General features: G+C 60.3%; 1 protein-coding gene across 1 annotated transcript; it reads right to left on the bottom strand.

Annotated features, from left to right (window-relative positions):
• Positions 1-1,246: 1,246 nt before the first annotated feature.
• On the bottom strand, positions 1,247-15,398 carry FBXO41 (F-box protein 41). Its single transcript, XM_032186584.1, has 13 exons — positions 14,979-15,398; positions 11,344-12,272; positions 9,160-9,388; positions 8,769-8,848; positions 8,360-8,670; positions 7,949-8,190; positions 7,616-7,731; positions 7,236-7,388; positions 5,722-5,817; positions 4,947-5,065; positions 4,590-4,748; positions 4,172-4,287; positions 1,247-3,215 (listed from the first exon to the last, which is right to left on the bottom strand). Exons 2-13 carry the CDS (start codon positions 12,063-12,065, stop codon positions 3,153-3,155), a joined length of 2,406 nt encoding a protein of 801 aa, XP_032042475.1. The 5' UTR covers positions 12,066-12,272; positions 14,979-15,398; the 3' UTR covers positions 1,247-3,152.
• Positions 15,399-16,027: the final 629 nt, after the last annotated feature.

The following is a 16,027-nucleotide window of genomic DNA, read 5'->3' as shown; positions in this document are numbered from 1 at the left end:
AAGAAATCCCCCAAAACAGGTCCTGTGGGAAGCCACCACAACCCCAAAAGAAAGCTGCTCGCCCCTGGGGCTTTGGCTGGGGATTGTCATCGCAGAGCCCCAGTGGGGCTTCTCTAGGGTCTGGTATGGGGTTGAGCTCACGCTACAGCAGTCCCTTCCCTGCCGGCACCCTAAAGCGCCGCGTGGTTTTGGGCTGCTCCCAGGGGATTTGGGATTTTTGGTCTCCATCGTTTCCAGAGGGATTGGGGCTGAAGCCCCACGACTGAGAGAAGCGTCACTGAGCACCCATGGGGGGGGAAGAGGGTGGGTGATGGGGGCTGCGGGGCACCCGGTGGCACCGTGCCTGTGGGACTGGGAGCCAGCAGGGAAACCATCACCGAGACGCCGTTAATGAGCTCGTTGCCATTAACAACCCAGCAATTAGGAGCCCCCGGGGGGGTTGCGGAGATGCAGGGCTCTCGTTACCACCAAGCCCACGTCACTCCATGGCAGATGCCTTCATCCCTGGCTGAGGAAGAGGAGGAGGAGGAGGAAGGGATGTGTCCAAGCCCAGGCATTGAAAAAAAAAAGGGGAAAAAATCCCCTCACGTTCCATCTTCAGAGCCTTGAACCCACTCAAGGCCTCGTGTCCTCATGGGATTTTGTAAAAAAAGGGGCTTTGCCAAGCCAGAAATTGGACTTTTGGGGAGTGCCCCGAGGGGAGGCGGCTGGTTTGGTGTGGTCCCGGTGACGCACCGAAGCACCGATTTGGGGAACAGGGACGCCACACAAAGCCAAACCACCCAACGATGCCCCACAGCACCATGTCCACAAGCCAAAATGTGCACCGGCAACACCAGCAGCCACTCAGGTGGGCACCGAAGGTCTCTCCAAGTCCTCAACATCTCCCCAGCCTCTCCCCGACCCCATCCCTGCAGCCTCCAGGAGCCAGCAGGGACCAGCAGCACATCGGGGCAGCCACCTTCAGCCTCGGGCCACGGCTCTCCGACACGATAGTCTTTAAGCATAGAGTGTATAAACATGCTGAATATATAATTTTCCTTTAAAACCTCTTTTTTTTTTTTTTTCCTTCTTTTTTTTTTTTTTTTTTTTTTTAATAGAAATAAATACTTACTTTGTTTCTTTGAAGGGAATTTCACAAGTCTCTGCGCCGTTTCCCATGGGGACGTCCCCACCAGGGCCACCACACTCGTGGGATGGTGACAGCAGCGGCACACGGGGCCGGGGGCTGTGGCTTTGATGGGTGTTTTTTTTTTTTTTTTTTGCTGGTGGGGGCACCCCTCGCTCCTTGTGCCCCCGTTTCTGCATGTCCCAGCCTCTCCGGGGTGGAGGTAACCCATTTGTGGGAGCTTGTCCCCAGGACGTGGTGGTTTCTCGCAGGCAATTTTTGGGGATCCCGTGCTCGGTGCGCACGGGGAGTCAGAGGGTCACGGGGGGGGGGCAGAGGTGCTTCACGTCGGGGGTTATGGCCAAAAAAAAGGCACACGACCCTACCCTGCTTCGGAGGAGAGAGCGGAGATGGGATGAGGAGGGGACGAAATGGTCTTCTGGGGTCGGAGAGCCAGGAGTTGCCTCCACCCCGCCGTCAGCCTCGGTGATTTGGGTGCTTTCCATTGGGGTCCCCGTGGGTTTCCAGCGTGGTCGGAGCTCCTGGCTGAGGTCAGTGGTGTGGATAGGGAAGGCGGTACTGGGATGGGCCTGCGGTCTCCTCCATCCCAATGGGATGCTCGGTGGCAGCCCAGCACCCTGGTAGGGCTGGAGGAAGGGGAGATGCTTGGGAAGAGCCGGCTCCTCTCAGCCCCGCATGCACCACGGGTGGCCCCATTGGCCAACAGGCACCAAAACCTTCAACGGTGGCCCAGAAGAAGACAAATCCTTCCCAAATCTGCTCTTCCCAGTTGGCTCCTCTCGGCATAAGGCGTGGGGTCCAAGCACACATGGTTGGGGCCGTGGATAAGGGCACCGGGTCCCTGCTGTGGGCAGTGCTGTGACGGGGGTCCCCTGGGGTCTTCTCTTAGGGCTGAGGATGGAGATGCTTGACCCTGCTGGAAGCCTTTCAAGAACCTTCTCCTTTGGAAGAAAGAAGGGCGTTTGGGGGCTGATGCCATTGCAGGAAGGAGAGAGCCAGAAGAACAAAAGCAGAGCTAGAAAAGAAGCGGTGGATGGAGATAGGGGCTCTACCAGGGCAGTTGGGCTGGTGCTTCCTCCAGCTGCTTTGGATTTGGGGTTGATTTGGCCTGGGTTTCTCCTTCGGGCTGCTGGGGACGGTGAGGAGAGGACAGATTTGGGTGTCCCGTGCCAGTCCCTCTCTCCACGCAGGACAACTGGCTCCAGAAGGAGCTCAGGTGGGTGGTCAGCGCTGGTGGGGATGGGAGCACTACCCGTGTATCCTGGTGGGCGAGGACATCGGGGCTGGTTTATTGCCTTGGCAGGGAGGGCTGGGTGCAGGGGGCACGAGGCTGGAGGCCTCTGGACGAGCAGCCTTCTCCTGGTGTCCTCCAGACGCAGCTGTGCTGTGCTTGTGCTGTCGTGGCTGCTGGTTTCTGGGCAGCGTTGACCCAACTTTGGGTTTTCTGTCACAGAAATGTGATGAAAGCGAGCAGAGGACGGTCCCAGCCCTCCTCCACCAGCCCACGGAGGGGACAGGACGGTCTGGGGGTGACCCACGGGGCCCGGCGCTCTGTGAAGGGCCCACGGAGGTGGCGGCCTGAGCCATCCTCAGCTCCCACACCAACAAACGGCCAAAATAAAACCAAAAACAAAATAAATAACCCCCCCCTCAAAAAAAAAAAAAAAAAAAAGAGTTCGAAAGAAAAAGACATTCCCCAAACAAGGATCCTTGGCGATGAGCAGCCGCGGGGTTCGAAGCCGTCTTCCCTCCGGGGAAACAGCACGGGCCTGCCCCTTTGGGCAGCTGAAAAATTCCCCTAAGTAGCACCTTCTGGCCCGCCACACGGCCATGGAGCCGGCCACGGGGCGAGCACAGGCTGCTCACTAAGGCCTGGAGAGTTTTGGGTTTTATTATTATTTTTTTTTGTGCATGTGGCCGGCGTCTCCGGGCTCCAGGAGCGCGGCGGGCTTGGGTTCGGTTGTGCGGGGCCTCAGGCTCCGCCGGGCGGGTGAGGGAATGTGCTTGGTGGGTCCCTGAAGGTCTAGCAGCCTCCTTCCACCTTGATGTGTAAGATCTTGGAGAAGCCGGGTCTTTTCCTCAGGGCCTGGAGGAGGAGCAGGGAGTGGGGTTGGGGTGGGATGTGGCAGGCCCCGCCGCCCCTAAGGGGCCGGTGAGGGAAAAGGGGAGAAGACCTCGTGTCCTAGCCATGGGAAGGGGTCTGCCCTGGTGCCACCCCACCACCCACACCCTGTGGGGATTTGGCTCCCTTGTGGGACTGCCTCAACGCCCTTGAAGCCAGCTCTGGGGTTGGGTTCTGCTTGGTTTAAGGCACCTTCTCCAGGGGGCAGCGATACTTGGGGGCAGGCAACATCAACACGGAGCCATTTGCGTGGTGGTGGGCAAGGAGGGGGACTCCAAAACTCCTCTCAAGGTGTCCCTGAGCCCAGGGGTGGATGTGGGTCTGGGTCTCTGCCCCCTGGTGCTCCTGTGCCAGGGATAAGCAGTGCAGGAGCCATATGAGACGTGTGGCCCCATCTGGGTGTGCTGGTGGGCCTCCATCCCCACCTCCTGCCCTGCATCCCACAAGCATTTCACCTTGTGCCCAGCCCTCTGCAGAATGAAGGCAACCAGAGGATGAAGAGAAGTGGAAGAACCTCTCTTTTTCCTCTTTTTTTTCCCTTGGGCATGGGTGGAGATGTCTGCTTTGGAGAACTTGCCCAGACCCAGGACAGGCCAGACCTTGCCAAGCATCACAAACCAAGTTCTGCAGCACCAAGTAACTGAAATTACCCCCATTTCTCCTTTTATGGGTGGATTTTAACTGATTTTACAGAGATAGGAACTTAAGTTGTTCTGGGGGGGGAATTAACAGCCCTTTCCTGTCCTCGAGGGACAAACCTGCAGAGCAGCAGAAGGATTAAGGCAGTGGGAAGGAACTGCAGCATGCTAGATCTTGTTTTAGCCTTTGGGACTTGGGTCCGAACCAGAGTAAGTCTTCAGGATGTCCCCCAGAGAGCCAAAATGTTCTCCACTGGGTGACCCGGGACCATCACCCCTTACCTGGAGCTTGTTCACCATTTCTTCAAACATCTTCTTGGCCTCGGGGCTGTGGGGCTCCTTGAAGTAGTCCACGATGCCCACCTGCACGACGATGGACTTCAGGTTCCGGCACACACCTGGGGGCAGAGACACCCCATAACTGGTGGGCACAGCCTCCATATGACTGGGATTGACCCTACAACCCATCCTGTGCCCCTCACAGCTTCAATATTTGGGGAAACCTCATCCTGATGACGGAGGAGACCCACTCTTGGTGACCAAGCCCTCCACAGGGAGGATGGTGGTCTACAAGAGGTCCCAGCACCTTGTGGTGTCGGTGGCGTGTTCCTGCTGGTGGGACTGGCTGCAACGGTCTGCTTTATGGATTTGTGGTGGCATTTTGGTCAGCGGATGATGTTATGCCCCAGTGACTACTCACTGTTGAAGTGCAGCAGGGCTTTGGGGGTGACCGGCGTGGAGGTCAGCACCAGCATCTCCAACCCCTTCAGCCCCTCGCGACACATCTCAGCTGCCACCTCCTGGTTGATCTCCGCCACGTGGTCCAGCTCCAGGACCTGCAGCCTCATGCAGTTTCGGGCTAAAAGGACAAAGAGCCCATGGTCAGCAGCCCCAGGAAGGGACGGGGACATCCAACGCCACCGGGATGGTGGGAGGAAGGGTTGGGGCAAGGAGGAGCAGCATCCACCCGTGGTCCTCGGGGATCCGTGGGGTGGATTCATGCCCTGAGATCACCCAAGGGTCCTTCTCCCTGTCCCCTGGGAGGAGAAGCACCTACCTAAGGAGGCCAGTCCCTGGACACCACAGCCTGCCCCTCCGATGCCCAGCGCCCGCAGGTGAGGCCAGCACCGGCCGATCATCTGAAGGCAGCGGTTGCTGAAACGCGTTGGCTGCTGGCTGGGGAGAAGAAGAAGAAGAAGAAAGAAGAGCTGGGGAGGGCTGGCAGAAAAGCTCACCTCCCACCACGAGCGTCCCTGCGGGTGGCATGGCCACGCTGGCAGGAGGTGGCCCCAGGGCAGATGTCTCCATCGGAGCAGCTACCCTGGGCTGAGCAGGAACCAGGAGATCCTACAAGCAGGACAGTTCAGGAGCCAGGAGTTCCTACAACCAGGGCAGAGCAGGAACATGCACTCAGCAGAGTCCCTCTGCCCCAGATCCTTCCCCTTTGGAGGTCTGAGCTCTGTTGCCTGCAGCGATCGAACTAGCAGCAGGTGGAGAAGCCTACATGCCACTTGAGGTGTTCCCCAGGGAAGAAATAAGTCATCAGGGATAAATGTCATGTTCAGTGCCATAAGTCATGTTCAGTGTCACCACCAGAGCTATCACAGACCCCATTTGGGGTCTGGCAGTCTCCCCAGAGGCATTCCTGGCTGGCAGGGAGGTTCCCACACCCAGCATCTCCCTTTTTTTTTGCAGCCAGGGATGGGGCTGAGCTCCTGGTCCCCCAGGATCCAGCTCCCAGGGATCCCACAAGCAAATGTGGACCTGAGACCCGACTTCCTTCCAGCCCCTGTGCTCAGCCTGGCTCCTTCCAGCCTCAGCAGGACCCTTACCATGGGTGCAGAGGTGCGACCTGGAGGGAGATGATGTCCCTGCAGCCTGCTCCGAGGGCCCAGATGACTTCATGACCCACGGGGTCCGTAGAGCTCCTGGAATGACACAGAGGACATGTGGGGGGCTGCTCCCTCTGCAGCCCACCCGGGAACCACCACCCACACACACAAGGAGGCTGAAGGCATTTCCATCAGGAACTGGGCTCACAGACACGTAATATCTAGAAAAATAGAAGGCGAGGTGAGGCTGAGGCTGGATTTGGAGGTGAGGCTGGTGGTGGAAGGCGAGGTTGAAGGCTGAAGTCTTCCAAAACAAGGTGGCACATCAGCCGCGTGGTGCTCAGGTGTTTGGATGGGCGCAAGGGGTTGAACTGGGACTGCCCATGCAGGGCAAACATTATGCCCCTGCAGATCCCACTGGGATGGTTTCACAAATACCTCCCCACCCGGTATTTGTGCCATGCCACGGGCTCAGGGGTGCTCCCGCTGACACCCGTGGCTCCCTGAAGCAAGGCAGCGCAGCAGCGATGTCAGGGATCGCTGTCCCGAGGCCACCAGCTCGTGCTGAGGTCTCCAGCCACGTCCCTGCACTGATCCCTGCTGAGGGCTGAGGCTTCCTAACTCCAAATGACCTACTTCGAAACTTCAGGCGAGCCTAAAAATAAGCGAGGGGGTGTTATCGTGACCGTTTCACACATCTGCACCGAAGGTGTCTGCCGAGAGCCCCCTGGGCGTGCGCTGGGTTAATTGGGCATGAGTCAGAGTCACAGGTTGGCGATGCGCCCTCGAAGGGCTGGTGGCCGAGTCCTTGCAGTGTGGGGTCCCCGCAGCAGCCAAGAACTTGGTACAACTTGTGGGGTTGCCCCGGGCACACTTGCCCAACCCAAAAGTCTCTCCATCCTATGTGGGATGAGGAGACCCAGTGCCTGAAGGTGATGTAAGGTGATGTGGGGTGCTGAGCCTGAGTGGTTCCTACAGGAGGCAGTGGAGTAAAATGGAGCAAAGATCCTCCCTAAGTGGATAGGAAAACTAAATCCTGTCTCCACAGGAGGCAGAGCCTCCTCGGGAGGTGGCCAAGGTGCAGGAGCAGCCCCTGAGCTCCTCCAGGACCTGGGCACGGTCCCAGGGTTCGTGTCCTTGCCCTTGGGTATTTACGGTGGGTTTTGGTGATTCCCTAGCACACCAGTCCTTGTATCCAGGACGGGGGGACCCGAGGGCTCTGCTCCCAACTGGGAGCCCTCAGCAGGCAGTGACAGGCAGGCAGAACCCCACAGAGACCCTGTTTTGGTGCCCCTCTCCTCCTTTGCCCTTCTCTAACATCAAGCAGCATCCCTGCACCAAAACCCCTGACACACTTCCAGCTGGAAACGGGCCAGCAAGGGAAACGCCAACTTGGGAACACGCCAGAAGAGGATGAAGCGTGCAAGAAGAGCTTGAATTGCTCCTTGGGGACACAGGGGATGGTGACAGGCATCAGAGGGGTCCCAAAGATGTTCCCCACGAGCTGCCCTTACCTGTAGGTGACGGCCTGCAGGGCCCGGCAGTAGCAGCTGGCCAGCCAGAGCGAGCGGTCGGTCAGCACGTTGGGGCAGTGCGAGATGCGGAGGATGAGCAGGTTGCTGCCCGTGGCCTTCAGCAGGGACTCCAGCCCCGCTTCCAGGCAGCCCCTGCGGGGAACGGAGGCAGGATCAGGCACGGGGAACCCTGCTCACGCTCCCTGCAACTACCCCCGATGGGTTAGATCCCCTTGGGGTTGGATGCCGGGTCCCAAAACCCACGGCAGGAGCCAGGGGGGTGATGAAAGGCCATGAGTGGAAACGGGTCATCGGTGCTCGTGGAGCATCACCATCCCTGGGAGGGTGTTGGGGGGGTGCCCGGTGCCGCGGGGACTCACCGCGTGCTCTTCATGTAGTCCTCTTTGCTCTCCTTCTTCCCCCGCTGGCGTGGCTTGAGGTTTTGGAGGGTGAGGGAGTGCATCTGGGTGCACCACTGGGACAGCATGGCCAGGAACTGGGGGACAGGGGTGGCTGTCACTGGGGGGGGGGGGACTTTGAGTGATGTCCCGTGCCACCCAGCCTTGGCTATCTGGGGCAGGGCTGTGCACACCCCACCGCACACGCACACACACACAATCCCTTTTTTCATGCACAAACATAGCCAGAATGATGTGAAAATGCACGTGCAGGAGTGAATCCGTGTGTGTGCCCCCTCACCCCTGTCCCCGTACCTTGGAGGAGACCCTGGCGTTCTCCAGCAGCACCCGCGTCCACACGGCCGGGTGCCGGGCCACGAATTTCCAGTCCTTGCACACCTCGGCCGCCCGCAGCAGGGTCTTGGTGTCCAGGTAGGTGAAGATGCAGAAGAGCGCTGCCCTCATCTTGAGGATCTCGGGGCTGATCACCTCGCTGGAGTGCCCGGGGCTGCCCCTCTCCAGCCGGCCCCCCTTGCACATAGCCCCCTCGGACCTGGCTGTGGGACGCGTGCCGTCAGCGCCGCCAGCAAGCCGGGGAAGGGATGCTCCTTGCGGAGACGGGGGAGAGGAAAGAGGCGACCCAAAACCTCCACGCACCACGGTGGTGGCATCCCCGTCCCCCACTTTGCTCCCTCCCCATCCTTAATCCCCCCAGCGCGGTCTCACCAGTCAGCCTGCAGCTACCGGGGTGCCGGGACGCGGCGATGCCGGGCACCTCCGGGTCCCAACCTTCAGCCTCCGACTCGGTGGTTCGGGACCCTACATCGGAGACGTCTCCCTCCTCGCCCTCGGTGCTGTTGCGGTAGGGCCGGCGGTGCCAATTTTGGATGGCCTGGCGCCGCAGCCCCGAGCCCCGGCCGCCGTCCCGCGCCGCGTAGGGGTGCCCGTCGGCGGTGTCGTCGGTGGGACACGGCTCCGCGCTGTCGCTGTCGTAGCAGCCCGAGCTCTGCGACACCGCTTTCGCCCTGCTCGAGGCCCTGGGGGGATGGAGGTGTCCAACCTCAGGCCCTGCCACAGGAATCTCCTTCCCGTGGGCGCCTCCCGTCCCGTTAAAATCCCAAATGGGCGCACTCACCCGGTGCTGGATGAGGAGCGCTGGTTGGGGATGGCATAGGGGCCGTGCATGGCTGGCCCCGGTCCTGGGTGCCGCTCTCTCTGTGGGGAGAGGGGACGTGAGGAGCCAACGTGGAGAAACCCATCAGATGCGGGGAATGCAGGTAGACATCCCCCATCACCACCGATATTTTGGGTCATACCCACACGGGATGCAGAATTACACCCCTAGGATCATCCCCGCACCTCACCCACCCGCGTGGCACCCGGACACCAACCAAGACCCTTTGGGAACCCCCCCGCCAGGGTCACCCACATCCCAAAACGGTGTCCCCGCGTCCCCACTCAACCCTTTTGCAGCCACCCCAGAAACCACGCGAGCTCTCGTTCCCAAATATGTGGGGTGCCCGTGCCTGTGCCCGTGCCGGTACCGGTCGGCCGATGGCCTTGGCGCCCGGCGTGCCGCAGCGACCCAGGCTGCCGTTCGGGGTGGTGCCGCAGCTGCTGCTGATGATCTGGAGCTGCTTCTCGGCGCGATCCGCCCGGTCCAGCAGCTCCTCGATGAAGTGCTGGAGGCGCACCTTGGCGTTGGCCTCGCGGGCGGCCGTCTCCTTCAGGAACTGGTCGATCTGCAGCACCTCCCTGCGCGGAGAGGGAACACGGGGGGAGGTGGCAGCTGGGCAGGGATGCTCGTGCGCATCCCCAGACCATCATCAGCCTCGTTTTGGGGGTCTCCCAGGCCAGATGGTTCCACATTTGGGAACAATGGGGACGCAGGATGGATGCAGCCATTTATTTTTGGTGGGGATGGTGTCTCCAGCACCTTTTCTGGAAGGCACCCTCGCTGCCAGGACTGGGGTGAGGCCCCCGGGCATGGCAGAGCAGAGGGAGGAGGATGATGATGCTGAAGGATTACGGAGGGGCAGATTTAAGGGAATGAACCCAAGGACAGCCTGAACACTTAAACCCCACTCAGCTCCATGTCCCATATCACCTTCAGCTCCTTCATTAATGTATTAATTAACAGTTCAGAGCCTTGAGCCTCTGGATGCGTCCTGGCAAGGGGTTTGCTGTGCTGAGGCACCGCGATGTTGTCCCCAACACGCAGCGTGCACGGTGACCTGCTCTCACCCCACACGTGCGTGAACCCAGGCACGCACACCACTGCTGACTTCATCCGATTCCCCAAAAATGCGTGTGGATACGCACAGGCACGCTCAGCCTTCACAGCCCCACGAGCACGTGTGTCCCATAAACACGTGCATGGGGCATGCAACCCTGCAAACGCGCCCGTCCCACGACCGCACGCTTGCACACCCAGGCACACGCACCCCACGCCCACCCACAGGAGCATCACACCCACGTGCAGAGCCGCTCTTATGTGCCAAAGCACCATGGAAACGCAAAAAAAAAAAAAAAAAAAAAAAAAGAAAAAGCAGCCTGGTACACACACACACACACAGCGTGCACACCCGTGAGCACGCACACCCAGACACACCCAGCTGCGTGCCCACCGATTGCTCCCCGAAATCCCCACGCCATAAATGCACAGATGATGGTGCACACACGGCTGCACACTCACAAAACCACCCTCACACTGACAGCTGCACAACCACAGCTCTGTGCTCCTGCCCTGCGCACACCCAGCCTTGCACACCCGGCCGCACGCATGCCCTGGAGCGCAAAGGGGAAGGAGAGGGAGGAGGAGGCAGCCCACAGCGATGCCATTCATGCTGTCGGTTATTACTGCCCTTTAATTACCAACTAATTGCCCCCAAACCTGCCATTTGCAGGGGGAGCTGGCAGGTAATAATTTGGGAAGGCTCCCGGCGAGGGATCCCTGAGATCTGGAAGGCAAATGGGGCGCTGGCACGCGGCCGGCGGCGTAAGGGGATGCTGATGGTTATCTCCTGCCTCTCTCATTCCCGTGGACCGAGTGGAAAAACTCCCCTGGCAAAGCCAACGGAGCCAAGGTGCCAAAAACCTCCCCATGCCCATGGCTGCAGGGAACAAACGTCACCGGCCACGGCTCTTGGGTGTCACCAGGCACAGGGGCTGGGTGCAGGTTTAGCCTGCAACCTCCACACCTTGTGATGAAGCCTGACTGGAAATACTAATTTAATCTGGGAGGGGCGTGGAGAATCATAAAAATGACAACACAGATTATTATTATTACTATTTTTTTGCTATGAATTCATTTTTTTCCCCTGCTTTGCACAGGGGCTTCTGTGAGCCCCAGCCTGCTGCCAGCTCATGGTCTGTCCCCGGAGTTGGGGGATTTATGGGGATGGTGGATGGGTAGGAGGGCTTCTCTAGGGAGATTTAGATCCACCAGCACCCTGTTCCTCAGCCTGATGGCCATGAGCATCCCCAGTTTGGCCATGCCATGGGGCACTGGGGGCTCTGGGGTGGTCTGATGTGATGTGACAGCTTGGTCACGGACACGGAGGAGCTCGAGTGTAAGGGGATAAGAAGCAAACCATGACGAGTGATGATGCCAAGGGGCTTGCGCAAAAGGGTTTGGTGACAGCATCGGGCTCATCCCCGGGGTTTATGTCCCCCCACCCCACTGCAAGAAGGAGGAAGGAAGGACTCACTGCTGCTTGCGGGTGAGCTCCTGCTCCTTCTGCACCAGGTCCTGCTTGAGGGATGCCAGCATCTCCACGCTGACGTCCACCTGGCGGGACAGCTCGGACGCCCGGTCCTCCAGCTCCTGCTTCTCACGGCTGAGCCGCAGGCTCTCCTGCTTGGCTTTCTCCAGCTCCGAACTCTTGCGGTCCAGCTCCACCTGGAGCCGGCCGACCTGCGAGGCGATCTTCTGCTCCACCTCCTCCGTCAGCTTCTCCAGCCGCTTGTCCACCTCCAGCTTCTCGAAGGCGCGGATTTTCAGCCGGGCCAACCCTTCCTCGTAGGCAGCGTCCATCGCGGCCGGCGGCGTGGGGGCCGGCGCCACGGCTTTGCCCCGGGTGAAGACCTCGGTCAGGGGGATTTCGATCTCGTGGACATAGCGGGGCGAGGGGGAGGAGGACGGGGCCGGCTCCAGCTCCTCGGCGGGGACGAGGTCGCAGGAGAAGCGCTGCTCCTTGCCTTGGAAGGAGGTGCTCTCAAAGTAGTCCCGCCGGGCGGCCGGCGTCAGCAGCGCCCCGTCGGCGGCCAGGGGGAAGACGGCGGCATCGCAGATGCTGTTGGTCTTGGAGAGGACGTAGAGGGTCTCGTAGGTGTGGTTGTACTCCAGGTGAGCCCGCAGCGAGGAGAGGCTGCGGAAACGTTTGTGCTCCCCGCACCGCGGACACCGGTAGGGAAGGTCCAGCGAGGCCATCCCTCAGCTACGCGCCCCGACGCAGGGGAACCGTGCGGCCCTGCTCATGGCGCGGGGCAAATGGATGGGAGGCACGTAGGATGGGTCAGGGAAGCCCGGGTGGTGGGGCCACAACTCCGCTGGGACATGGTGGGGTGGGAGCCCTGGGGTGGGAGAAGGGGTCCGGCAAGTCCTGGGGGGGGCGTCAGCATCGGGTGGTGCTGGGCGCTGGAAGAGAGAGGGGGGTTAGTGACACGGGGATGGCCAGGCCCCAAAAAGTCTTTTCCTGGTCCTTCTTCTTGGCACAACCTTTGGGAAGACCCACAAGCCTTGGGGATGTGATCAGCCTCCTCCTGGGAAAGGTCTGAAAGCCTTGGGAAGGTCCACAACAATTGGGAAGATCCACAACTGTTGTTGGGAAGGTCCACAACCCTTGGGAGGATCCACAACCCTTGGGAGGATCCACAACCCTTGGGAAGATCTACAACCCGTGGGAAGATCCACAGACCTTGGGAAAGATCCATGACCCTTGGGAAGATCCATGACCCTTGGGAAGATCCATGACCCTTGGGAAGATCCACACCCCTTGGGAAGATCCACACCCCTTGGGAAGATCCACCACCCTTGGGAAGACCTACAACCCTTGGGAAGATCCACAACTCTTGTTGGGAAGATCCATGGCCCTTTGGGGTGGCCCACAACAATATGGGAGGAGCACAGTCCTTAGGGAGGTTCCCAGCCATAGGGAAGGTGGCCAACCCATGGGGAATCTCTGCCCATCAGCCCTGGGCTTGCTGCAGAGGGTTGTCCTGTGTGCTTTCCTGCACAACCACCATGCAAGGGGTCTCTGTGGTGCCAGGGGTCTCCAGCCCAAGGAGCATCCCCGTGGTTGGATCCCACCTCCTCCCAGCAAAGGGTGACCCAGTCCTGATAGCCCACGTCATGGAATCCCCGAATAATTAAGGCTGGAAAAGCCCTCCAGGATCATCTGGCCCAACCACCCCCCTACCACCACTGTCACCACTGAACCACGTCCCCAAGCACCATGTCCAAACCTTCCTTGAACACCCCCAGGGACGGGGACTCCACCACCTCCCTGTCACCCCATCCCTACACCCGACAACTCTATCTGAAAAGAAATTCCTCCTAATTCAGCTGTGGCTCCTCCTAATTCCCGTGGCTGTGATGGGATCACCCCATGGGTGCTGGGCTGTCCACCTCTTCCCTCCTGCTCCTCCTTCCCTCCTGGTCCTCCCAGACCAACCCAAACCCATGGGGGCTTGGCCACAAAGCCCCAAGATGTCCCCAGGGAGGTGGTGTAGGAACGAGACATCCCCAGGGGCCAAATGGGGTCACCTCGTGGCTCCACACACCTCAGGATCCTGCTCCCCATGAGGTTTTTTTGACCCCAGGGCTGTGGGACCCCCGAGCTGTGGAGCTGCAGAGGACAAGCTGGCTTCCCCACGCCGTGTTTCCATGGGGACCTGTTTTATCCCCTCATCACAAACCCTACAAGGTATCGGGGGAAGCAAAACCCTTGGGGAACGGGGCAGGCCAGAGGAAACCGCGCCGTTTCCCGCGGAAAGGCCGGGAGCACCCAGCTATCTCCTCCTCCTCTCTCGAGGAATTTGGTTTAATTATTTTAGGTTGGCTCCGTGCATCAAGCCGCTGGCCGGGCATGGGATTCCAGCTTGAGAAAAAAAAAAAAAAAACACAAAAAAACAACCACGTTTCTGCCCCAAAAGAGACCCCGTGGCTGTTCCCCTCCCCAGAGCACCGAGGGCACCCATGGGTGGGAGCAGCCTTGGCTCACCCCTCTGCAAGAGGGCAATTCCCCGCACCCTAAAACCCCTCTGAGCCCCTTTGCACCCCAAAAACCACGGACCTTCAAGAGGGCTAAATCACCACTGATCCCTCCTCCGCCCAGGAGGCTCAGAGCCACCCATATCCCCCGGGGCTCAGTGCACACCTCAAAACCTTTTTTTTTTTAGGGAAAAATTACTAAGGGAAAGAAATCCATGCGGAGAATACTAATAAAAAAAGAACACAGATGTGCTGGGTGGATTTACGGGGCTGCCTGGCTGCTCCCGAAGCCGTCTGCTGGCCGGGTTTGTATTTTGGGGTAGTTACAAAACGCATCCATCCTCTCCCCTTCACCCCTCCTGGCTCAGCGCCGGCAGCACAAAGCAGGGCCGGGAGCTCTGGGTTTCCATCGGGTGCCGTGGGGGGATGATAAAGCGCTTTTCTGCTGTAGGGCCGTAGGGCCACGGCATCGTGCTGCTGATATTTGAGGCCTGGATCCCTGCCCGCATCTCCCGGGGTCCCCGATTTGCCTCGCTCGGGATTTTCCAGCCCTAAGCCAGGGCAGGATGCGACCCAGGAGGGTGCGATGCCCACAGCGCCTCGCCCCTCGTCCTGGGCAAAGCCCTAGCTCCGAAAAACCTCTCCTGTTTTCCTTCTCCTCAATGGGGACCAGGATTTAGGGTTTGATGCCGCCGTGGCCGCCCTACAAGCCCGCAGCATCCCGAGCCCGGCAGCGCTCGTGGCTACCGGGAGATTGCAGCAGCAGCAGCAAAACCCATCCCTGGGCTGCTACCTCCGATCCATCATGGATCCTTTCTTCGCATTGTTTGGCTTTTTTTTTTTTAATAAAAAAATAAAAAATAAAAATTCCCACCTCCCTCCCAATAAAATAAAATAAAATTAAATTAAATTAAATACAGAATTATCAGCAGGCTCCAGGGGGGGGCGGTGGGGAAGGAGGGTGCCGGTCCCCATCCTTCCCCAGCTGGGGCTGCAGTGACAGCACGGGGGGGTGCAGGGCAGCCGGGCCCCCCCGGATCAGGGCACAGCGGGTCCCCTTTTGCCCCCCCATGGCATCAGCTTTGTCCCCAAAACCGGCGGCAGCCCCCCAGCCACCAGCATCCCTCCTACCTGCTCCTCGCTCCTGCGGCCAGGGCAGCATCTCCGCCGCTTCCCCGTCCCCACCGAGCCTCCGGGGGGGAGCAGAGGAAGGGAAGGGGGGGCTCCGAGAGCTCCCACCCGCCCCGGTGCACAAAGGAGGAGGCTTCAGGGCTTGGTCGGGGCGGTGGGAGGAGAGCTGAGGGCTCCCGGCCCCTCGGGCAGCAGCCGGCTCCCTGCGGCCGGCAGCTCCATGGAGAGCCCTGGGGAAGGGCAGAAGGGAAGGGGGAGGGCTGCGGGAGGAGGGGGGAGGCCGGAGGGAGGAGGAGGAGGAGGTGGGTAGAGGCTGAAGGCCCCCGCCGGGGTGGGGAGAGGGGATGCTGGGCACCCCCGGGGCGCTGCGGGGCTCAGGGGGGGCTGCGCATGGCGAAGGGTGGAAGGAGGGAGGGAGGGAGAGGGATGGAGGGAGGGAGAGGGATGGATGGAGGGATGGAGGGAGAGGGAAGGAGGGGAGGGCGAGCGCTGGCAGCCTCCTCCTCCTCCTCCTCCTCCTCCTCCTCCTCCTCCTTCTCCTTTGCAGCCTGAGCCCGGACCGCTCCTCGCTGCCGCTTTCCTCCCGCACAGCTCCCTCTGCCTGTCTCCCCACGAAGCTCCGCCGGGCCTTGCCGCTGCCATGCGGCCTCATCCTGCGCCCCCCCTGCCTGCCATTCCCCTCCTGTGCCCCCCAAATCCATGCCCTTGCCCCTAGCAGCTCCTGCTTGGCATCACCCCGGAGCATCCCTGCCAGGCGTGGGCACCCTGCACGGCTCCTTCCCCACTCGCTCCCGGTCCTGGTCTGGTCCCCGAGCTCCAGGGCTTGGTCCCTGGCTTGGTTCTGATCCAGAACCTGAGAACCTCGGCGTGGTGCTGAGCCAGGTTCCCAAACACCACGGGGTGATCCCCAGCTCTGAGCGTCTTGGCTAGGTCCTTGGTTTCATCCTGACCCAGTCCCCAAACACCCCGCTCCAGTCCCCAGCTGGTCCCCGAACACCTCAGCTTGGTCCTGATCCTCACCGTGGTCGTGGTCTGGTCCCTGAGCACCT

The sequence above is a fragment of the Aythya fuligula genome, chromosome 4 (genome assembly GCF_009819795.1).
Source record: "Aythya fuligula isolate bAytFul2 chromosome 4, bAytFul2.pri, whole genome shotgun sequence".
Classification (NCBI taxonomy): domain Eukaryota; kingdom Metazoa; phylum Chordata; class Aves; order Anseriformes; family Anatidae; genus Aythya; species Aythya fuligula.
This window is presented reverse-complemented; position numbering and strand designations above follow the sequence as displayed.

Bases quoted from the DNA above. Each gene is read 5' to 3' on its own strand.
- FBXO41 (XM_032186584.1), bottom strand. From the start codon at position 12,065: ATGGCCTCGCTGGACCTTCCCTACCGGTGTCCGCGGTGCGGGGAGCAC. The intron at 8,849-9,159 runs GCACGGGCACCC...CTCTCCCCACAG, and splicing joins CGGTACCGGCACGGGCACAG to AGAGAGCGGCACCCAGGACC. The intron at 5,066-5,721 runs GTAAGGGTCCTG...TCTTCTCCCCAG, and splicing joins GTCGCACCTCTGCACCCATG to CCAGCAGCCAACGCGTTTCA.